General features: G+C 45.3%; 2 protein-coding genes and 1 pseudogene across 2 annotated transcripts; 2 read left to right on the top strand and 1 right to left on the bottom strand.

Moving 5' to 3' along the window:
* The window catches only part of LOC125516919 (subtilisin-like protease SBT1.4 pseudogene), a 142,568-nt pseudogene that overhangs the window by 68,260 nt on the left and 49,224 nt on the right, over positions 1-25,084 (bottom strand).
* LOC125530859 (chaperone protein ClpC2, chloroplastic-like) lies at positions 14,608-24,633 on the top strand. The gene is made up of 10 exons (XM_087528774.1): positions 14,608-14,695; positions 15,000-15,116; positions 15,895-16,313; positions 16,402-16,530; positions 16,617-16,802; positions 16,970-17,185; positions 17,296-17,513; positions 17,669-17,744; positions 17,832-17,921; positions 23,536-24,633. Exons 1-10 carry the CDS (start codon positions 14,608-14,610, stop codon positions 24,586-24,588), a joined length of 2,592 nt encoding a protein of 863 aa, XP_087384900.1. The 3' UTR covers positions 24,589-24,633.
* Positions 18,878-20,205, top strand: LOC147966257 (uncharacterized). The gene is made up of 2 exons (XM_087528775.1): positions 18,878-19,835; positions 20,162-20,205. The coding sequence occupies exons 1-2, from the start codon at positions 18,893-18,895 to the stop codon at positions 20,203-20,205; spliced, it is 987 nt and encodes a 328-aa protein (XP_087384901.1). The 5' UTR covers positions 18,878-18,892.

Raw genomic sequence — 25,084 nt, 5'->3', positions numbered from 1 at the left:
AGGCTCTTTTCCTTCTTTCCCGTATGGCCCAATAAGGCCCAATACGTATTCCCGTAACTCTCCGGTACTCCGAAAAATACCCGAATCACTCGGAACCTTTCCGATGTCCGAATATAGTCGTCCAATATATCGATCTTTACGTCTTGACCATTTCGAGACTCCTCGTCATGTCCCCGATCTCATCCGTGACTCCAAACTCCTTCGGTACATCAAAACTCATAAACTCATAATATAACTGTCATCGAAACCTTAAGCGTGCGGACCCTACGGGTTCGAGAACAATGTAGACATGACCGAGACATGTCTCCGGTTAATAACCAATAGCGGAACCTGGATGCTCATATTGGCTCCCACATATTCTACGAAGATCTTTATCGGTCGGACCGCATAACAACATACGTTGTTCCCTTTGTCATCGGTATATTACTTGCCCGAGATTCGATCGTCGGTATCTCAATACTTAGTTCAAATCCATTACTGGAAGTCTCTTTACTCGTTCCGTAATACATCATGTCGCAACTAACTCATTAGTTGCAATGCTTGCAAGGCTTTAGGTGATGTGCATTACCGAGAGGGCCCAGAGATACCTCTCCGACAATCGGAGTGACAAATCCTAATCTCGAAATACGCCAACCCAACAAGTACCTTCGGAGACACCTGTAGAGCACCTTTATAATCACCCAGTTACGTTGTGATGTTTGGTGGCACACAAAGTGTTCCTCCGGTAAACGGGAGTTGCATAATCTCATAGTCATAGGAACATGTATAAGTCATGAAGAAAGCAATAGCAACAACTAAATGATCAAGTGCCATGCTAACGGAATGGGTCAAGTCAATCATATCATTCTCCTAATGATGTGATCCCGTTAATCAAATGACAACTCATGTCTATGGTTAGAAAACATAACCATCTTTGATCAACGAGCTAGTCAAGTAGAGGCATACTAGTGACACTCTATTTGTCTATGTACTCACACATGTATTATGTTTCCAGTTAATACAATTCTAGCATGAATAATAAACATTTATCATGATATAAGGAAATAAATAATAACTTTATTATTGCCTCTAGGGCATATTTCCTTCAGTCTCCCACTTGCACTAGAGTCAATAATCTAGTTCACATCGCCATGTGATTTAACATCAATAGTTCACATCATCATGTGATTAACACCCATAGTTCACATCGACATGTGACCAACACCCAAAGGGTTTATTAGAGTCAATAATCTAGTTCACATCACTATGTGATTAACACCCAAAGAGTACTGAGGTGTGATCATGTTTTGCTTGTGAGAGAAGTTTAGTCAACGGGTCTGCCACATTCAGATCCGTAAGTATTTTGCAAATTTCTATGTCAACAATGCTCTGCATGGAGCTACTCTAGCTAATTCCTCCCACTTTCAATATGTATCCAGATTGAGACTTAGAGTCATCTGGATCAGTGTCAAAACTTGCATCGAAGTAACCCTTTATGACGAACCTTTTGTCACCTCCATAATCGAGAAACATATCCTTATTCCACTAAGGATAATTTTGACCAATGTTCAGTGATCTACTCCTAGATCACTATTGTACTTCTTTGCCAAACTCAGGGCAGGGTATGCAATAGGTCTGGTACACAGCATGGCATACTTTATAGAACCTATGGCTGAGGCATAGGGAATGACTTTCATTCTCTCTCTATCTTCTGTCGTGGTCGGGTTTTGAGTCTTACTCAACTTCACACCTTGTAACACAGGCAAGAACTCCTTCTTTGATTGTTCCATTTTGAACTACTTCAAAATCTTGTCAAGGTATGTACTCATTGAAAAACTTATCAAGCGTCTTGATCTATCTCTATAGATCTTGATGCTCAATATGTAAGCAGCTTCACCGAGGTCTTTCATTGAAAAACTCTTATTCAAGTATCCCTTTATGCTATCCAGAAATTCTATATCATTTCTGATTAGTAATATGTCATCTACATATAATATCAGAAATGCTACAGAGCTCCCACTCACTTTCTTGTAAATACAGGCTTCTCCAAAAGTCTGTACAAAACCAAATGCTTTGATTATATTATCAAAGCGTTTATTCCAACTCCAAGAGGCTTGCACCAGTCCATAAATGGATCGCTGGAGCTTGCACACTTTGTTAGCTCCCTTTGGACTGACAAAACCTTCTGGCTGCATCATATACAACTCTTCTTCCAGAAATCCATTCAGGAATGCAGTTTTGACATCCATCTGCCAAATTTCATAATCATAAAAAGCGGCAATTGCTAACATGATTCGGACAGACTTAAGCATCGCTACGGGTGAGAAGGTCTCATCGTAGTCAATCCCTTGAACTTGTCGAAAACCTTTTGCGACAAGTCGAGCTTTGTAGACAGTAACATTACCGTCAGCGTCAGTCTTCTTCTTGAAGATCCATTTATTCTCAATGGCTCGCCGATCATTGGGCAAGTCAATCAAAGTCCATACTTTGTTCTCATACATGGATCTCATCTCAGATTTCATGGCCTCAAGCCATTTCACGAAATCTGGTCTCATCATCGCTTCCTCATAGTTCGTAGGCTCGTCATGGTCAACTAACATGACCTCCAGAACAGGATTACTGTACCACTCTGGTGCGGATCTCACTCTGGTTTACCTACGAGGTTCGGTAGTAACTTGATCTGAAGTTACATGATCATCATCTTTAGCTTCCTCACTAATCAGTGTAGTAGTCACAGGAACAGATTTCTGTGATGAACTACTTTCCAATAAGGGAGCAGGTACAGTTACCTCATCAAGTTCTACTTTCCTCCCACTCACTTCTTTCGAGAGAAACTCCTTCTCTAGAAAGGATCCATTCTCAGCAACGAATATCTTGCCTTCGGATCTGTGATAGAAGGTGTACTCAACATTTTATTTTGGGTATCCTATGAAGACGCACTTCTCCGATTTGGGTTTGAGCTTATCAGGTTGAAACTTTTTCACATAAGCATTGCAACCTCAAACTTTAAGAAACAACAGCTTAGGTTTCTTGCCAAACCATAGTTCATATGGTGGCGTCTCAACGGATTTAGATGGTGCCCTATTTAACGTGAATGCAGCTGTCTCTAATGCATAACCCCAAAACGATAGTGGTAGATCGGTAAAATACATCATAGTTCGCACCATATCTAATAAAGTACGGTTATGACGTTCGGACACACCATTATGCCGTGGTGTTCTAGATGGCGTGAGTAGTGAAACTATTTCACATTGTTTTTAACTGAAGGCCAAACTCATAACTCAAATATTTTACTTCTCCGATCATATGGTAGAAACTTTTATTTTTTTGTTACAATGATTCTCCACTTCACTCTGAAATTCTTTGAACTTTTCAAATGTTTCAGACTTGTGTTTCATCAAGTAGATATACTCATATCTGCTCAAATCATCTGTGGAGATCAGAAAATAATGATACCTGCCACGAGCCTCAATATTCATCGGACCACATACATCAGTATGTATGATTTCCAACAAATCTGTTGCTCGCTCCATTGTTCTGGAGAACGGAGTCTTAGTCATCTTGCCCATGAGGCATGGTTTGCAAGCATCAACCGATTCATAATCAAGTGATTCCAAAAGTCCATCAGCATGGATTTTCTTCATGCGCTTTACACCAATATGACCTAAATGGCAGTGCCACAAATAAATTGCACCATCATTATTAACTTTGCATCTTTTGGTTTCAATATTATGAATATGTGTATCACTACGATCCAGATCCAACGAACCATTTTCATTGGGTGTGTATCCATATAAGGTTTTTATTCATGTAAACAGAACAACAATTTATTCTCTTACTTAAATGAATAACCATATTGCAATAAACATGATCAAATCATATTCATTCTCAACGCAAACACCAAATAACACTTATTTAGGTTCAACACTAATCCCAAAAGTATAGGGAGTGTGCGATGATGATCATATCAATCTTGGAACCACTTCCAACACACATCGTCACTTCACCCTTAACTAGTCTATGTTCATTCTGCAACTCCCGTTTCGAGTTACTACTCTTAGCAACTGAACCAGTATCAAATACCGAGGGGTTGCTACGAACACTAGTAAAATACACATCAATAATCTGTATATCAAATATACCTTTGTTCACTTTGCCATCCTTCTTATCCGCCAAATACTTGGGGCAGTTCCGCTTCCAGTGACCAGTCCCTTTGCAGTAGAAGCACTTAGTCTCAGGCTTAGGACCAGACTTGGGCTTCTTCACTTGAGCAGCAACTTGCTTGCCATTCTTCTTGAAGTTCCCCTTCTTCCCTTTGCCCTTTTATTGAAACTAGTGGTCTTGTCTACCATCAACACTTGATATTTTTCTTGATTTCTACCTTCGTCGATTTCAGTATTACGAAGAGCTTGGGAATCGTTTCCGTTATCCCTTGCATATCATAGTTCATCACGAAGTTCTACTAACTTGGTGATGGTGACTAGAGAATTCTGTCAATCACTATTTTATCTGGAAGATTAACTCCCACTTGATTCAAGCGATTGTAGTACCCAGACAATCTGAGCACATGCTCACTGCTTGAGCTATTCTCCTCCATCTTTTAGCTATAGAACTTGTTGGAGATTTCATATCTCTCAACTCGGGTATTTGCTTGAAATATTAACTTCAACTCCTGGAACATCTCATATGGTCTATGAAGTTCAAAACGTCTTTGAAGTCTCGATTCTAAGCCGTTTAAGCATGGTGCACTAAAATATCAAGTAGTCATCATATTGAGCTAGCCAAACGTTCATAACGTCTGTATCTGCTCCTGCAATAGGTCTGTCACCTAGCGGTGCATTAAGGACATAATTCTTCTGTGCAGCAATGAGGATAATCCTCAGATCACGGATCCAATCCGCATCATTGCTACTAACATCTTTCAACTTAATTTTCTCTAGGAACATATCAAAAATAAAACAGTGGAGCTAAACGTGAGCTATTGATCTACAACATAGATATGCTAATACTACCAGGACTAAGTTCATGATAAATTAAAGTTCAATTAATCATATTACTTAAGAACTCCCACTTAGAAAGACATCCCTCTAATCTTCTAAGTGATCACGTGATCCAAATCAACTAAACCATGTCCGATCATCATGTGAGATGGAGTAGTTTCAATGGTGAACATCACTATGTTGATCATATCTACTATATGATTCACGCCCAACCTTTTGGTCTCCGTGTTCCAAGGCCATATCTTTTATATGCTAGGCTTGTCAAGTTTAACCTGAGTATTCCGCGTATGCAACTATTTTGCACCCGTTGTATTTGAACGTAGAGCCTATCACACCCGATCATCACGTGGTGTCTCAGCACGAAAAACTTTCGCAATGGTGCATACTCAGGGAGAACACTTGTACCTTGATAATTAGTGAGAGATCATCTTATAAAGCTACCTTCGAACTAAGCAAAATAAGATGAATAAAAGATAAACATCACATGCAATCAGAATATGTGACATGATATGGCCATCATCATCTTGTGTTTTTGATCTCCATCTCCAAAGCATCGTCGTGATCTCCATCGTCACCGGCATGACACCATGATCTCCATCATCTTGATCTATATCAATGTGTTGTCACATGGTTGTCTCACCAACAATTGCTCTTGCAACTATTGCTATCGCATAGCGATAAAGTAAAGCAATTATTTGGCGCTTGCATCTTATGCAATAGAGAGATAACCATAAGGCTTTTGTCAGTTGCCGGTAACTTCAACAAAACATGATCATCTCATACAACAACTTATATCTCATCACATCTTGACCATATCACATCACAACATGCCCTACAAAAACAAGTTAGACATCCTCTACTTTGTTGTTGCAAGTTTTACGTGGCTGCTACGGGCTGAGCAAGAACCGTTCTTACCTACGCATCAAAACCACAACGATAGTTTGTCAAGTTGGTGCTGTTTTAACCTTCGCAAGGACCAGGCGTAGCCACACTCGGTTCAACTAAAGTTGGAGAAACTGACACCCGCCAGCCACCTGTGTGCAAAGCACGTCGGTAGAACCAGTCTCGCGTAAGCGTACGCGTAATGTCAGTCCGGGCCGCTTCATCCAACAATACCGCCGAACCAAAGTATGACATGCTGGTAAGCAGTATGACTTATATCTCCCACAACTCACTTGTGTTCTACTCGTGCACAACATCAACGCATAAAACCTAGGATCAGATGCCACTGTTGGGGAACGTAGTAATTTCAAAAAAAATTCCTACGCACACGCAAGATCATGGTGATGCATAGCAACGAGAGGGGAGAGTGTTGTCTACGTACCCTCGTAGACCGATAGCGGAAGCGTTATGACAACGCGGTTGATGTAGTCGTACGTCTTGACGGCCCGACCGATCAAGCACCGAAACTACGGCACCTCCGAGTTCTAGCACACGTTCAGCTTGATGACGATCCCCGGACTCCGATCCAGCAAAGTGTCGGGGAAGAGTTCCGTCAGCACGACGGCGTGGTGACGATCTTGATGTTCTACCGTCGCAGGGCTTCGCCTAAGCACCGCTACAATATTATCAAGGATTATGGTGGAGGAGAGCACCACACACGGCTAAGAGAACGATCGCGAAGATCAACTTGTGTCTATGGGGTGCCCCCTGGCCACGTATATCAAGGAGTGGAGGAGGGGAGGGGCCGGCCCTCTCTATGGCGCGCCCTAGGGGAGTCCTACTCCCACCGGGAGTAGGATTCCCCCTTTCCTAGTAGAACTAGGAGCCCTTCCAAATAGTAGGAGTAGGAGGGAAGGGAAGGGAAGGGAAAAGGAGAAGGAAGGAAGGAAGGGGGCTCCCCCCTTCCCTAGTCCAATTCGGACCAAACCAAGGGAAGGGGTGCGGACACCCTTGAGGCCCTTTTCCTTCTTTCCCATATGGCCCAATAAGGCCCAATACGTATTCCCGTAACTCTCTGGTACTCCGAAAAATACCCGAATCACTCGGAACCTTTCCGATGTCCGAATATAGTCGTCCAATATATCGATCTTTACGTCTCGACCATTTTGAGACTCCTCGTCATGTCCCCGATCTCATCCGGGACTGCGAACTCCTTCGGTACATCAAAACTCATAAACTCATAATATAATTGTCATCGAAACCTTAAGCATGCGGACCCTATGGGTTCGAGAACAATGTAGATATGACCAAGACACGTCTCCGGTCAATAACCAATAGCGGAACCTGGATGCTCATATTGGCTCCCACATATTCTACGAAGATCTTTATTGGTCAGACCGCATAACAACATACGTTGTTCCCTTTGTCATCGGTATGTTACTTGCCCGAGATTCGATCGTCGGTATCTCAATACCTAGTTCAATCTCGTTACTGGCAAGTCTCTTTACTCGTTCCGTAATACATAATCTCGCAACTAACTCATTAGTTGCAATGCTTGCAAGGCTTTAGGTGATGTGCATTACCGAGAGGGCCCAGAGATACCTCTCCGACAATCGGAGTGACAAATCCTAATCTCGAAATACGCCAACCCAACAAGTACCTTCGGAGACACCTGTAGAGCACCTTTATTATCACCCAGTTACGTTGTGACGTTTGGTGGCACACAAAGTGTTCCTCCGGTAAACGGGATTTGCATAATCTCATAGTCATAGGAACATGTATAAGTCATGAAGAAAGCAATAGCAACAAACTAAACGATCAAGTGCTATGCTAACGGAATGGGTCAAGTCAATCACATCATTCTCCTAATGATGTGATCCCGTTAATCAAATGACAACTCATGTCTATGGTTAGGAAACATAACCATCTTTGATCAACGAGCTAGTCAAGTAGAGGCATACTAGTGACACTCTGTTTGTCTATGTATTCACACATGTATTATGTTTCCGGTTAATACAATTCTAGCATGAATAATAAACATTTATCATGATATAAGGAAATAAATAATAACTTTATTATTGCCTCTAGGGCATATTTCCTTCAGTACTGACATACCTTATTGACAGGGAAACAAATATCAGGTCTTGTCAGTGTTAAATATTGCAAAGCACCTACCATACTCCTATATTTGGTTGACTCTTCGGCCCCCAATGGTTCTCCTTCTTCTCTTGACAATTTTTCTGATGTAGAGAGAGGCATGTTTGAAATCTTGCAATTTACCATTCCTGCACGCTTAAGCATGTCCAAGACATACTTTTCTTGGGTGAGAAGTATTTCATCTTTTACTTCTCTGATTTCAATTCCCAAGAAGTTGTGTAGATCACCTAAATCTTTCAAGGCAAAATCCTTCTGAAGATCTACCAACAGTGCTACAGTTGCATCTTGTGATGAGCTAGCGACAATGATATCATCAACATAGACCAACATAAAAATAGTGATATTTCCTTTCCTATAAAAGAACAAGGAAGTATCTCCTTTGGATGATTTGAAACCAAGTGTCTGAAGTTTTTCACTTAACTTGGAGTACCAAGCCCTAGGTGCTTGTTTTAATCCATATAAAGCTTTATCAAGCTTGCAAAGATAATTTTCCTTGCCTTTGACCTCATAACCAGGTGGTTGTCTCATATAGACCTCTTCCTCTAGAACGCCATGGAGGAACGCATTCTGAACATCCAATTGCCTCAAACTCCAGTTTCTTGATACTTCAACAGAAAGAACAAGTCTGATAGTAGCTGCTTTCACAACGGGACTAAAAGTATCTTCATAGTCTATACCATATCTCTGTTTAAACCCCTTTGCTACTAGCCTTGCTTTATACCTATCAACTTGACCATATGCCTTCCTCTTAATATGGTAAACCCACTTGCAATCAATAACATTTTTGTTTTGTGTTGGTGGGACTAGATGCCATGTCTTATTTTTAATAAGAGCACCATACTCATCATTCATAGCCATTTTCCACTTAGTATCATTTAAAGCTTCATGTAGACTACTTGGTTCACCAGTGGTCGTTAAACCCCCAAACCGAATCTTAAGCTTGTCATACCTGACCGTACCATCTGTACGAACTTGTGGTTTTACAATACCGTGTTGTGATCGTGTTCTCCGAGTTGGCACATCAAGAGCTGTATGAGAATCCAGCGTAGAGGATCCGGGAGAAGGTGACACAGCCGCATGAGATCCTGCTTCGATCCTATCGTCAGCGGCGGGAGATCCCATATCGATCCAGCCGCCAGCAGCAGGGGACCCACCATCCTGTCTTGTTTCTGCGCCATCTGATGCTCTCGCGACAGGTTGGGCCACCTGGTTGCGATCGAGGGACGGCGTGCGACGCGAGGAGCCGGTCGGCTGGTCTAGCGAGCCGGTCGGCTGGTCCCGCGCACCAGCGGTTGGCCCACCTGGGGAAACAGCGCCCGACGCACCCACGCGTCGTTCTCTGGGTGGAGTGCGCTGACCCGAGGCAGATTCGCCTGGGCTGCCTGCACCTGCGCCACCTGCGCCAGAATCAGCGCCAGGATCAGCCTCGGGATCACCAGCACCTGGATGTGCTTCGTGCTCCGCGCCATTTTCGCCTTGTTCTGGCTGCATAAAATGATACATGGGAGCTGGATTTTCATCGAGATTAGTAGGAAATTTAGCATGCTGATCAAATACACGTTCTTCCCCATGATCAATAGGCTTGGAGGGAGTAGTTTCGGGAAGCAACAAAACTTCAGAGCGGAGAGGGGTGCCTGCATTTGGATTGAGTGCTTTGAATGGAAAAAACGTCTCATCAAAGATAACATCACGAGATATATAGACTCGGCCGGCAGCAACATCAAGGCACTTGAAGCCTTTGTGAAGGTTATTGTATCCAAGGAAAACACATTGTTTGGATCTGAATTCTAATTTTCTAGAATTATATGGGCGGAGATTTGGCCAACAAGCACATCCAAAGACTCTAAGCGAATGATAGTTTGGTTGTTCATGAAATAAACGGCCTAGGGGAGTTTCATAGTTGATCACCTTGTTGGGTGTGCGATTTATTAGATATGTGGCAGAGAGAAACGCCTCATCCCAGAATTTGAGGGGCATAGAGGCATGAACCAAGAGGGAAAGTCCCACGTCTACAATATGGCGATGTTTTCTTTCGGCTGATCCATTCTACAATATGATGAGCATGTGGACAGGCGACATGGTGAGTAATTCCTAGTTGGCGAAAAAGGTGTTTAGGCGTTCATATTCGCCTTCCCAGTCTGTTTGCATGGTGATAATTTTTCTATTGAACAATCTTTCTACTAATGCTTGAAATTCATGGAAGATCTTAAAGACTTCAGATCTGTGCATGAGAAGATAGATCCATGTGAATTTGCTATAATCATCAATAAAAGACAAATAGTAGTTTTTTCTATTGTTAGAATCACGGGCAGGCCCCCATACATCGGAGAAAATTTGTTGTAAAGGAGCTTTAGATACACTGAACGAATTTGGGTAAGGGAGTTGATGACTCTTGCCCAATTGACAAGCATCGCAAACACCCTCTTTATTCAACTCACTACTAGAGAAAGGAATATTGTTGTGGCTAAGGACATGATGAACGATAGTGGATGAAGGATGCCCTAGCCGACTGTGCCACCTGTCCGTGGACACTTTATTGACAGCAAATGCATGTTTGCTTGAACTCAACGGAGCCGATGATAGGGGGTAGATACCACGTCTACACCTGCCGTGGAGGAGGTTTCTCCTCGTTCCCTGTTCCTTAACGAAAAAGAAACGTGGGTGAACTTCAAGAAAGGTATTGTTGTCAGTGGACAAACGATGAGCTGAAATAAGATTTTTTGTGGCATCGGGTACATGCAATATATTTCTGAGATGAAGATCATGAGTAGGGGTTCGAACAGTGGATTGACCAATATGACTAATTTACAGACCTTCTCCGTTTGCGGTGTGGACTTGCTCGTTGCCGTGGTACTTGTTGCAGACGGTCAGCTTGTCGAGCTCGCTGGTGATGTGATCAGTGGCCCCCGTGTCGAGGTACCAGTTTGTGTCCACTCCATAGGACGAGTTGGTGGCTGATCCTGCACTCTTTTCGTTCTTGGCGGAGGCGTGGAAATCTTCATCATATAGATGTTGCCAGGCGCTAACTGATTCAGCCATGCTCTAGCTGAGCCCTCCAACATCAGAGGAAGGTATTTCATGGCCACTTCATGATTGCCGCCACCAATCTGGACAGCCACTCGGTAGTCTTCAAGCCAAGTGTCAGGCTTGGACTCTCCGGTGAACTTACTAACTCCAGACGTCAACCTGAAGTTGGGGGGAATCACCGCAGCTCTGATAGCTCTGCTGAAGCACTCTGGACCAGAGACATGCACCCTGTTGCTGGTTTGTGGATCTCTATCATGGCCCTCTCGGTGAGCTCTGTTTCTGTCGACCAAGCCCTGCACGAGAATAGATCTTGCATCAAAGCCTGGCTCCCTGGGGTCGATTGGAATACCTCGCCCAACACTGTGAGGGTGTCTGTCTTCATGCTGCCGATGCATGTACGACTCGCTCCTTGGTGGAGGCGTGGGCACTCGACGGCGATCATCACGATCGACTCGGCGATCATACTGCTCTTGGTTTCTGTACTGATCTCGTCGATCCCCACGTCCTTCACGCCTCGGAGGCGATCTTGGGCTATGGGCCGACTGAACTGTGTCAGTCATCACGGATCTGCTGTGGATCCTATCCCGCGACTGAGATACAACCGTATTCTATTCTCCCGCCGCCCGGAGCAAGGCTCGGATCTGCACCAGACCTCGACCAGCTTCTGACTGGGAGGGTTGGATCAACTCCGCTATCCGAGCAGCAGCAGCCAGATTCTGGATTGGGGTTCGGTATACCTGAGTTGGAGGAGGAAAAAGCTGGCGTCGACTGGATTCGGGAGCGCGCTGCCGAGCGCGATCGTCGAGTGCGCGCTGTAGGTTCTCCAGTCGAGTGCGCTCAGCCAGGTTGGCCAAGCGCGCCTGCTCCAAGGCCTGGGCCTCAGGGGTTTCTCCAACTATAGGAGTATGTAATGCATCCATGTTCCGGCGGCGAAGTTCCTCGCTCTGCTGCGAGGAGAGGGGTTCGGGGCGGTACTCCTCGTGAACGCGCAACGGATCGCCGTTTCCATCGCCTCCATCTTCACGGTTGAAGCCAGGAGGGCTGCATGGTCCATTGACCATCAGAACTTCAGCCGCTGGATCGCTGCTGTCGCACTCGGATGCGGTCTCTACGGAGCCAGTCGACAGATCGAATAGGCCGTAGAGAGTTTCGTCGGACTCGATCGCCGCAACTTGAGGGGTGGCCGACTGGCGGGCCCCTGCATGCCGCACCCACCGCTGAAGCCTCGACCGACCGGAGCGTTTGCTCCGGCGAGCCGCAGGGAGGGGGAAAACTGCTGGAGTCGACTGATACTAGGTCGACGGTTGCCGCAGGAGGACGCCGCGGACGCACGCGCGAAAGTGCGTCGCCCCACGGGCGGGGAGCGCGTCGACATCGAGTGGAGCCTCCTGAAGCCAAGCGGAGTCGTCGGCAAGAAACACGAGCGCGCCGAGACGGATCTCGCGGCCCTCAGCCAACCTCCGCCTGAAACCATGATGAGGGGGATCGGAAAAATTGCAACTTCTCCAACAAGTCGCTAAGACACCTGCCCCACGGTGCGCGCCAACTGTCGTGGTTCTAAGACTGATAGTAGAATAGGGGGTAGGAATGTAGAGGCAAGATCCTAGCTATGGAGGAGTTGTACACACGAGTTTTACGAGTTCAGGACCTTCTCGGAGGAAGTAACAGCCCTACGTCTCGGAGCCCGGAGGCGGTCGACTGAATATATGTGTGTGAATTACAGAAAGTGCGAACCCTTGTCCCAGAGGAGGGGGTGACTTATATAGAGTACGCCAGGACCCCAGCTCCCCTCCGTTACACAAGATTCAATGCTCATAAAGGAGGGGCGTTACTGGTAACGTCTGCAATAAAGTGGTGTGAATGCCCATAAAGCTACGGTTTATGTCCTGACCGTTACAGAGTGGAGGGCTTCTCATCTTCTGGTGGTCGAGTGTCTTCAAGGTGGTCGAGTGTCTTCAAGGTGGTCGAGTGAGCACATCTTCATGGTCGAGTGGATGATGGTTTCTCTTCGACTGCTTTTGATTCTTTGTAGAGATGTCCTTGGGGAGGGTATGTCGGACAGATCCATGACCCTACCCTAGGTACATAGCTTCATCACACACCACTCCAGTCCTACGTGGCACGACAAACATGCCAAGATTCGTGCAACCACAAACGGACGTGGATCCACGCGTTTGGGCGAGATGCAAATGCCCACACGTGTGGGCGTTAGCATTTCTGTAGCCCATAACTTGTTTTCAATAATGACATTATAAAATGTTCATCGTACGTGAAAGGTTGGATTTATAGTAAAAAGATAACCATGCATTATAAAATGTTTATCGTACATAAAGAATTTGTTCAATGAATACTACAAATGTTCAATGTGTATTTGAATTTTTTTTCAGCGTATATTACACAAAAAGTTCAAAAAGTGTTCAAGGTACATTACACAAATGTTCAATGCGCATTCAAAAATTGTTCAACGTACATTACAAAATGTTCAATACATTTTAAAAATTGTTCAATGTGTATTTGTTTTTTGAGCATACATATTCATATGTTCAAAATATTCGAAAATAAAAGCCGAGCAAAAAAAAACGTGGCGCAACAGTGAACCGAATGGTACAGTACCGTCCCGCTATAGTGTTCCAGCATTACTTTTTTTTTATTTGAACTGCAAATGGGCCGGCCCAGCTGCATGGACCCTGTGCGAAGCCAGAGCTTCTTGACGCACACGCACGTCCGACAGGGACTCACGATCAAACTATTCCCCATATCCCCCTAAAAAAATATTCCTTATCTAAAAAAACGATCGAGCGCTCACACGTTCAGATCCGTGTGTGCACGCGTGGCATCTTTCAGCATCGATCTAATTAATGGAAAGAAAGCCTTGGCCTATATATGGGAATATCATGTTTCCTAATCGTATCCGGCACAATTCTCTACCCACAACAAGACAGCGCTCGTTTCGCCCAACCCAACATGCTCTATATATATAAGATAGGGAATCGCAGGCTCTGCGCGCGGGCGGAACGGCCGGAGTTTGTTCAGGAGCTACTCGCCTGCTTTAGGAGGTCAGAGAAAGCTCCTTGGATTGGCTCGGCCATTGTTTTTGGAAGTACCTAGAACTCATCTAGATGAGACATAATTTGATCTCATTCACCTGGAAAATAAGAACAGATACAACCTACGTCAGCACACACGCATCTTATAGCATCACATCCAACGGTTATAAAATGTGAATGAGACCAAATTATATCTCATCTAGATGAGTTCTAGCAAAACTGATTGTTTTTTGCATGCATGGCGCAACTGGGAGATCGATGGTCGACTTTCTCAGCCATGATATTTTTTGCCTAAATTTTCATTCCCTTGCTTCTTGTGTATTCTAGCTATCGCACAAACACTCGTAATATCATCATACATATTTTTGTTTTGAATATTTTGGATTGCTTACCACATGTGTCACGTGGTTAATATCATCATACATATAGCATGTGGGGATGATCTTGATAGCGACTAGTTGATCTAGTCATCTTCCATTGACAGGTTTTCTGAACATACTCAGCAAGTCGCAATCATGGCCTTACAGTACTACGCTCCTCTGCTGAAGCCCCAGCTTTCCCAAGTCTTGGTCAGCCCTTCCCTTAACACGATACAGATTCCAGGTTCGCCTCGCACGAATATGCTTGTTCCATGAGTAACTGCTCATCATTTTCTAGTTGATCGAGAGGCTGGATGGTGTTAGTGCTTATGTTTTTATGCCCTGTTTATGCCAGCTCTGTCCAAATTTTAGTGTATGTTCGAGGAGTAGCTCATTCTAGGGATTTCAAGTGTTAGAGCTTAGAACATCTTGTAGTATCATCATATAGCACGTAAGCCGGGGGTACTGCTCCTTTTAAAAAAAAACCATCATAGCACGTGGGGGGCACTGGTTTACGACTAGTTGATCTAATTATCTTGCACTGACAGGTTTTCTGAGTATACACGAAATAATGACCTTACAGAGTCAGTGCTACGCCCCTCTGCTGAAGCCCGAACTGGCCCAAGTCTTGGCCAGCCCTTCTCTAAACGCGATACAGATTGCAGGTTGGCCTCTCAAGAATATGCCTGTTGCATAAGCTAGTAACCTCTAGTCATTTTTTCATTTTTTTAATACTATACTTGCATCATGCCAGATGACTTTTTTTGTGTTACCCATAGTGTATATATGTTGGAGGAGTTGCGGCTTTTATGGATTGTGCTTTTTTCGTATAGTTGCTTCAAATGGAAATTTAAGTAACGGAAGATTGGTCAAACAGAAATTTAAACCAGTTTATGATCTGGTGAGAAATCTATATATACTAGTCCATGTTGCTACATTGAGCTCTAAATAACGGGGAGCACATACATTCAATCCAAATAAGGCTGGTGTTTGCATCTGTATGCTTTATTCAAGTAAACTACTCCTATTTCTTTGGGGGGTTTTAGTGCCATATGGGGGTTCATTTTTCCTCTTAATAATGGTAATCGTTGTTTACTTGAATCTATGCAAATCTACAGTTTAACTATAAATTTGCCATGTTTTAAATATTATATGCTAGATACATCAATTTAAGCGACAAGTAATTTAGGATGGAGGGCCCCCCATTTAAGAATAAGTGTTGTAGTTTTAGTTCAAATTTGAACTAATAAAACCATGCCACTTATTTTGGAACGGGTGGAGTACTTTGTCCTGGGAATCTTTCTTCCCAAAGTGGAGGAAAACTTTCCAGCATTCTGCATAAAAAAAAATGGGGTGATCATCAGAATGCACGAACTGTAGTATTTTGTTTTAAGGAAGCATCTGAATGTTGTTTGTCTTGATCTAATTATCTGCAATCCATAGGTTATGGAACTGCACTTGCAATGGTGGCAGGAACGGCCTTGTTTGGGCCACCTTCTCTTCGATCACCCCACATAACTAGGAGGCGGCGTCCCTCAGTGGTTTCTATGGCCGCTCAACGCTACAATGCTAAGATGGTGGTGCACGCCGGTCTACGAGCAGCACACGCTCCCGTGGTTACTCCTAGCCTCAGCTTCGGATCAACAAAGCAATGTTTGAGGGTTTCATCGCCGAGAGGGAAAAAGAATGCTCGTTTCGTCACCAGAGCAATGCTTGAGGGTTTCACTGAGCAAGCATTAGATGTCATCGCTCTAGCACAAGAGGAGACACGACTTTTTTTAGACCAGCACAATGTTGCAAACATAGTGCGTCTCATTGCACACATCATTGTTATACTTGCAGTGGGCTATGCGCTTAATGAGGTAAGGTGCATTTAGATTTTAGAGTCCTCTTATATATGGCTAGATGAGAGTTCATGCTTGATTGTTGTAAATTTGTCTTGCATCGCAGATCTTCCGAAGGATTTTTGAAGCCACCCGTAGTAAAGGAGGTGGTGCTCGTGTTCAGGCAGGAAGCAGTGAAACTAAGATGCTAATACTCGAGGAGTATGGGACAAATCTTACAAAATTAGCACAGGAGGTACTATACTAGAGTGACTGTGCATTGCGAATTAATTTCAACACAAATGAGAATGTTGAAAGAGAAGACATGCCATTTTTCTGCAGGGGAAGTTAGAACCTGTTGTCGGAAGGGAAAAAGAGATCGAGAGTGCCACACAAATCTTGGGGAAAATGAAGAAGAAGAATCCCTGCCTGATTGGAGAGCCTGGTGTTGGGAAAACGGTGATAGTTGAAGGGCTTGCTGTACGCATCGCTCCTGGGGATGTGCCTGAAACACTTAAAGGGAAAACGGTTCGTCCTTGTTCCGATGACATCTCTTCCCTTTGACGAATTGATGACCTCTCTTGTACTAAAAAAATTCTGATCTTGAATTTCTGTAGTTTTAGCAGTCCTGCACTTTTATGTGAGATGAACAATTAGTTAGTTACTCTTGTTCTAAATATAATCTATCATGGCAGGTTATCAGCCTTGATATGGCGCTTCTAATTGCTGGTACCAAGTACCGTGGAGAGTTCGAAGAAAGGCTGAAGAACTTGATGGAAGAAATCAAACAGAATGGTGAAATAATACTGTTCCTTGATGAAGTTCACACTCTAGTAGGAGCAGGAGCAGCAGAAGGTGCTATTGACGCTGCCAATATTTTGAAGCCAGCACTGGCAAGAGGTGAAATTCAGGTATACCAAAATGTGCATAGTTGGTCAATTGGTGGTGCCGACGTTGCCAGTTATGAAACCTCTTGATCATTTTCTTTTGCCAAACTGCTCACCGTAACTATGGTTGACAGTGTATCGGAGCCACAACATTCGACGAATACAGGAAGCACATTGAGAAAGACCCTGCATTGGAGAGGCGGTTCCAGCCTGTGAAAGTTCTAGAGCCCACAGTTGATGAAACCATAGAAATTCTTGGAGGCCTCCGGGAGCTATACGAAATCCACCACAAACTCAAATATACCAAGGAAGCACTGATCGCCGCTGCTCGGCTCTCGCACCGATACATCAGGTTTGTGAATTCCAGTAAGGCTAGTAGTGTATCATACACTGGTATATCTGATTCTCTTGCATACCAATATACCATCCACTTAATTAGATGGTTTCGTGATTCCATTATTTCGGTATTTCCCTGAGGTTTTTTTTTACACTGTCTTTTGTTTGTAGCGGTCGTTTCCTCCCAGATAAAGCCATAGACTTGATTGATGAGGCGGGATCTCAAGTCAGGCTACGACATGGCAATGTAAACATTCTGAAATGATACACCTAAACATAATCTTGCACGCATTTTTTATGATCAGAGAATCTGAAATTTAAACTATACTGACAGGTACCTGAGGAAGTCAAAGATCTCTACAGGAAGCACGATGAAATCATCATACAGAGGGATGACGTCGTCCATTGCCAGAATTTCGAGTTGGTAATTGTTGGGCTGTATATGTGTGAATCTGGCTCACATGGCCCATGTAAACCAGTATATGTATTGTACAGACTAGAGAGGAAGAGAGTTATCCAGGAATTTCCCAAACCCACCACACTTCATGGTGTCAGAGCACAGGCAGGAGGCGATGCTGGGTTCTGTAGGTCGCCGGCGGTGAATCGGCAGCGTGGGGCGGAGCTCCGGGCACCCAGGGTGGTTGTTGGCGCGCATGTGCTGCGCGGGGCACTGGAGGCGGGACCGGCGGCGGTAGAGGCGCGCCTGGAGAGGGCCGGCGGGCGCGGCTGCGTGCGAGCGCGCGGGCTGCCTGCGGAGCGCCTGGAGGGGATTGGAGGCTACAGGCGGCACTGCTCTCTCCCATGAAGAGGTGCGCGCGCGCGAAGTGCTCCTGGTGGTGCGGGTGCTACTGTGTGTGGCAGAGGGCAGAGGAAGGAGGCGGCTGCGCCAGGGGAGAGGCCAAGTACTGGCTGGTTTGCTGCTTGTGCGGCTGGCTTGCTGCTGCTGGAGAAAGACTGAGAACAGTCTGCAGTTGCTGCTGCTTGCTGTTGGTGCGGCAGAGGGTGCTCTTTGCACTGCTGCTGCTTGTGGCTGCTGTGTGCTGGAACTGCTGTTGTTTGCAGAGGAGAAGGAGGAAGATGATGTTGTTGCTGCTTGCAAGTGCTGCTGCTGACTCTGTTGCTGCTGGTGGTGTACTACAGTGGAGTTAGCAGAGAAGAGGAGGTAAGAGCTCCTGGATTGATTTGGTGCTGCTGTGTGAGGGGCTGCTAGATAGCGTACTGAGGAAGAAGGAAAGTTCTTGCCTGCTGTGATTGAGGCAAGACATGGGAGAAAATCAGAGACTCGAGAAGGCAATTGAAAAATTGGCTGAGCTCCTAACAGCCAAGGTAGGAGCTGCAGCATCTCTAAATAATGCAATTGTTCCTCACATTGAGCCAATTTAGAAAATTGACTTGATGCCAAATGAAATTAAGCTGGAAGGTGTTAAGAATTATTTGAGCTGGTCAAGAAGGGCGCTACTCATCTTGAGGACTAAAGGGCTCAAGGGCTTTGTCAGTGGTGAGGCAGAGGAGCCAGGAGACAAGAAAACTTCAGAATGGAGGACATGGAGCAGTACCAACTCTTTGATAATGGCATGGTTGTTGAACTCCTTGTCTCCAACCATTGCTGCAACTGTTGAGACTATCTCAACTGCTACTGAGGTATGGAAAACCCTCTCAAAACTGTACTCAGGTGAAGGGAATGTGATGTTAATAGCTGAAACAGAGGAGAGAGTTGGTGAACTCAGACAAGGGGAAAATTCTGTGATGGAGTATGTTGCTGAACTGCAGCGTTTGTGGGCTGATTTAGATCACTATGATCCTCTGGATTTGCCACATGCAGATTGCATAGCAGCTGCTAGAAAATGGATTGAACGCAGACGAGTGATGCAGTTTCTCAAAGGATTGAACTCTGAATTTGAGGTGAGACGTGCTACTTTATTTCATCAACCTACTCTACCTGCCTTAGAGGATGCCATAGCAGCAATGGCACAGGAGGATGTCCGATTAAAGTTGATGAAGAACAATACAACGACTCCATCTCATCCAGCCTTCATAGCAACCGACTATAAGAGCAGAGAGTGCTTCAACTGCGGTGAGAAGGGTCATTTGATTCGTTCTTGCACGGCTCCACGTAGGAACATGCGTGGAAGGGGGAGAGGATATAACCGAGGTGGATTAAGGGGAGGCCGAGGCCGGGGATACTCTGGTGGTCAAAGGGTAAATGTGGCAGTCTCAGAAGAAGGATCCTCACTCGCAACCCAAGAAGAATCAAAGAAAAGAACAGAAAGCACAGGTGATAAGGATCATGAGGATTGTAGTTACGGCAACTTTGCTCACTTTGTATCTACAGATGAAGGTAATTGTGCTCATGCATCTATTCTCTCACAAAGATCACATCCTGATTGGATATTAGATTCGGGGACATCAAAGAATGTTGCCGGCACATCAATGGAATTTGAGTCATATATTCCATATCCACCCACATGTAAGGAGACTATCCAAACTGCTGATGGCACCTCACAACCCATTAAAGGCATTGGCACAATACAATGCACAACATCTATTAAACTTTCATCTGTTTTGCATGTTCCTGCCTTTCCAGTCAATCTTATGTCAATGAGTGCTTTGGTTGACGATGTGGATTGTCGAGTAATAGTTGACCGCTATTTATGTCTAATTCAGGAGAGACAAACGGGGAAGAGGCTTGGGACTGGAACCAGGCGTAATGGGCTATGGTACATGGATCGCGAGGTGCCAAATAATGCGGTGTCTACGATGTTAGCAACAATGATGGGAGAAAAGGAAACAAAGGTAATGCTTCACCATTGTAGAATGGGACATATGTCTTTTGAGAAGATGAGTAAAGTCTTTCCCGATGTAATGTGTGGGGTGGATAAGAACAAGCTTGTGTGTAATGCATGTGAGTTTGCTAAACACACAAGGACATCTTATGTGAGTAAGGGTCTTAGGAGTATTTCCCCTTTTATGCTTGTTCACTCAGATGTATGGACATGTCCTGTTATCTCTCTAAGTGGAATGAAGTACTTTGTTACATTCATTGATTGCTATACTCGTATGACATGGGTGTATCTTATGAAGCATAAGGATGAGGTTTTTAAATGCTTTCAGTATTTCTATGCTTATGTGAAAAATCAGTTCAATACACAGATACAGATGATCAGGACAGATAATGGGACAGAGTATGTGAATAAGGAGTTTGTCACATTCCTATCAAGTCAAGGTATATTGCACCAAACATCTTGTCCGGGTACACCACCTCAAAACGGAGTAGCTGAGAGGAAGAATCGCCATATTTTGGAGGTTGCTCGGTCACTAATGTATACAATGAACGTGCCAAAATTCTTGTGGAGTGAGGCTGTAATGACAGCTACATTCCTCATCAACCGGATGCTGTCAAGGGTGATTGGAATGAAGTCGCCATGTGAGATGTTACTAGGTGAGAACAAATTCTTAGTTCCTCCTAAGGTATTTGGATGCACCTGCTTTGTCCGGGATCATAGACCCTCAGTGGGAAAATTAGATCCACGAGCAGTAAAGTGCATCTTCATAGGTTACCCATCTGGTTAGAAGGGATACAAGTGTTGGAGTCCCAGCGAGCGGAGAACATTTGTGAGCATGGATGTGACATTCAGGGAGTCTGAACCGTTTTATGGAGAAAAAACGGATCTCAGCTCGTTATTTGACTTCGACTCTCCTAGCATGAGTGGTGCTAGTCGAGAGGGCGGGAGTGAACCACCAAGGACAAAGGAAGATGAACCACCGAGAGTTGTGGTTAGTTCAATTCCATGTCATGCAAGGGAAGAGAGATGGAGAAAGCCAAATGAGGAAGAAAATCTAAGGGTGTATACCAGGAGGCAACCTATGACTGAAGAGAAATGGAGAAAGCCAAATGAGGAAGAAAATTTAAGGGTCTATACCAGGAGGCAACTACAAGATGAGCAGCAACAACAACAATCTCCAATAGCAAGTGACACACATGTGCAGGGGGAGCAACAGGCTCCAACAAGTGTTGAAATTGTTGAATTGTCTGATGGTGAGACATGTGCCACTCCAACTCCATCTAATGTAAACGATTCAATGAACTTGCCTATTGCCTGGAGGAAAGGAACCCGAGTTGGAGCTGGAAAACCTCCAGAGAGGTATGGTTTTGAGCATGACATAGCTAATTACATATCATATACATCTCTGTCTCCGAGATACAAAGCATTCATTGCATCATTGCAATCTGTGGTGACTCCAAGAGATTGGAAAATGGCAAAGCAGGATCCAAAGTGGTACGAGGCAATGTTGGAGGAAATGAGAGCACTTGAAAAGAACAAGACATGGGATATTGTACCTCTTCCAGCAGGAAAACGACCGGTTAGCTGTAAATGGGTGTATACTGTGAAGCAGACTCCTGAAGGAAGGGTAGAAAGATACAAGGCAAGGTTAGTGGCTAGGGGCTATAGTCAGACATACGGGATTGATTATGATGAGACTTTTGCACCTGTCGCAAAGATGGGCACAGTGAGAACCTTAATTTCTTGTGCCACTAACTTTGGTTGGGCTTTGCATCAGTTAGATGTAAAGAATGCATTCCTGCATGGTGATTTACATGAGGAAGTTTACATGGAGATTCCACCTGGTTTCTCAAAGCCCAAAACATCAAGAAAGGTATGCAAGTTAAGGAAGTCTTTGTATGGCCTCAAACAGTCTCCACGAGCATGGTTTGATAGATTCAGACGCGCTGTGTGCAATATGGGATATAAACAGTGCAATGGGGATCATACAGTATTCTACCGGCACTCAAATTGTCAGATTACAATCCTTGCGGTGTATGTGGATGATATTATAATCACCGGAGATGATGATGTGGAAATATCACGACTGAAGAAGAGCCTGAGCAAGGAGTTTGAGGTAAAGGATTTAGGCCAACTGAAGTACTTTCTTGGTATAGAAATTGCTAGATCCCCTAAAGGAATTGTTCTGTCACAACGGAAGTATGCTCTCGACTTGCTTAGTGATACAAGCATGCTTGGGTGTAGGCCTGCTTCAACACCTATTGACCAGAATCATAAGTTATGTGCTGAATCTGGGGAACCAGTGGATAAGGAGAAGTACCAGAGACTTGTTGGAAGGCTCATCTACCTATGTCATACACGACCCGATATCTCATATGCAGTGAGTGTGGTGAGCAGATACATGCATGATCCTAGGAGTGGACACTTAGAGGCTGTCTATCGAATCCTCCGATATCTGAAGGGTAATCCAGGAAGGGGGCTATGGTTTAAGAAGAATGGGCATCTTAATATAGATGGATACTGTGATGCAGACTGGGGAAGTTGTTTGGGTGACAGAAGATCAACTTCTGGTTATTGTGTGTTTGTTGGGGGAAACTTGGTGTCATGGCGAAGTAAGAAGCAGCCAGTGGTGTCCAAATCAACAGCTGAAGCTGAATATAGAGCTATTTCACAAGGCTTGAGTGAGATGTTATGGGTAAGAAATCTTCTCTCTGAGTTAAAGGTAATAAGGAAGGATCCCCTAAGGTTATGGTGTGATAATAAATCAGCTATCAGCATTGCTAATAATCCAGTTCAGCATGACAGAACCAAGCATGTCGAGATAGACCGCTTCTTCATCAAAGAGAAGTTAGATGATGGCATAATCAGGATAAGTTATGTGAGCTCTAGAGAACAAGTGGCTGATTGTTTAACTAAGGGTTTAAGTGTCAAGGAGTGTAATTCTGCGTGTAACAAGATGGGAATGATAGATATCTATCACCCATCTTGAGGGGGAGTGTTGGGCTGTATATGTGTGAATCTGGCCCACATGACTCATGTAAACCAGTATATGTATTGTACAGACTAGAGAGGAAAAGAGTTATCCAGAAATTTCCCAAACCCACCACACTTCAGTAATCGTCTTCTCTTCGAATCAATCAGTCAACCTGTAATTTCTTTATTATTATTCTTATGTATATGATCCTAAAAGTTAATCAGTCAATTATAGTTGCACGTTTCATTGAAATTATTCGTTCGAATGCTATGTGATTATAGGCGGAACAGCTTCACATGAAAGAGCTGGAGCTGACGTCCCAGATCAAGTCTGCCGAGCCGACGGTCACAGAGGCGGACGTCCAGCGCATCGTCTCCTCATGGACAGGCGTCCCCGTGGAGAAGGTCTCAGCGGACGAGTCGGCCTGGCTGACTAAGATGGAGGAGACCCTGCACCGGCGCGTCATCGGCCAGGACGAGGCCGTCAAGGCCGTGAGCCGCGCCTTCCGCCGCTCGCGTGCCGGCCTTGGGGACCCCAGCCGGCCGATCGCCAGCTTCGTATTCGCCGGTCCGACGGGCGTCGGCAAGACGAAGCTCGTCAAGGAGCTCGCGGCCTGCTACTACGGCTCGGAGGAGGCCATGGTCCGGCTCGACATGAGCGAGTTCAGCGAGCAGCACGCGGTCGCGAAGCTGGTCGGAGCGTCCCCAGGCTATGTCGGGTACGAGGAGGGCGGACAGCTGACCGAGGCGGTGCGCCGGAGGCCGTACACGGTGGTGCTATTTGATGAGATAGAGAAGGCGCACAAGGACGTGTACAACTTATTGCTGCAGGTGTTGGAGGACGGCAGGCTGACGGATGGCAAGGGGAGGACGGTGGACTTCAGGAACACGATCATCGTCATGACGTCCAATGTCGGCAGCAGCCTCTTGGACGGCGACGAGCAGATCACGAGCTTGATGGTCCAGAAGGACATGAAGGAGAAGCATGGCTTCCCGCTCGAGTTCCTGAACCGGCTGGACGAGGTGATCGTCTTCCGGCAGCTCACCAAGCCCGAAATGAAGGAAATTGCCTCCATCATGCTGGAGGAGATCGTCCGCCGGATGAGGGAGAAGGGGATCGAGCTGCGGATAACTGAGAGATTCAAGGAGCTCGTTGTCGAGGAAGGCTACGACCGCAGAAATGGCGCGCGGCCGCTAGGGAGGGCCATCGGCAGGCTGTTGCAGGATAAGCTCGTGGACATGATGCTCGCTGGGGAGGCCAAAGAAGGGGATTCGTTGACTGTAGATACTGACCCGGAAGGGAACGTGGTCGTCCACACCCGACGGGCTGGCTGAGCTTTATTTTTGCGTGGACGTCTGATTTTCATTTGGTCCCCATTTTTTTGAAGGAACACAATGCTTCCATTACATAACAGGCTTGGACAAATCGCCAGCAACAATATCTTTTATAAAGGGCCACTCATCATATATAGGCGCCGGATCAAATTTGGGCCGGTCGCACCACAGTGATATAATTAGTGCTCCCACTGACTGGTTTACTAGCTGGCCCACGCCCCTCGTCATCTTCGTCTTCCACCACCGTGAGATCCGAAAATCGTCCCTCTCTAAGAATCGTTTCTCGCAGCAGGTCACACCTCACCCCCCGCCAGATCGCAGTTGATCGCCCCCGCCTTGTTGCCGGTCGTCGCGCGGCTCCAACAGGACGCCACCACCCCACGTAGCAAAAATAAAGCAAAGACGACCGGCACCTTGTCACGTTGCAGCACCTAGCCCCGCCGTCGCCATAGCGCATCTGTCGCAGAACCACCCTGTTGCTGGCCGCAGTTTTCTT

Source organism: Triticum urartu, chromosome 6A, assembly GCF_056163025.1.
Source record: "Triticum urartu cultivar PI428250 chromosome 6A, HENAU_Tu73, whole genome shotgun sequence".
NCBI lineage: Eukaryota > Viridiplantae > Streptophyta > Magnoliopsida > Poales > Poaceae > Triticum > Triticum urartu.
Note: the sequence above shows the minus strand (reverse complement) of the source record. Positions and strands in the feature narration are given on the sequence as shown.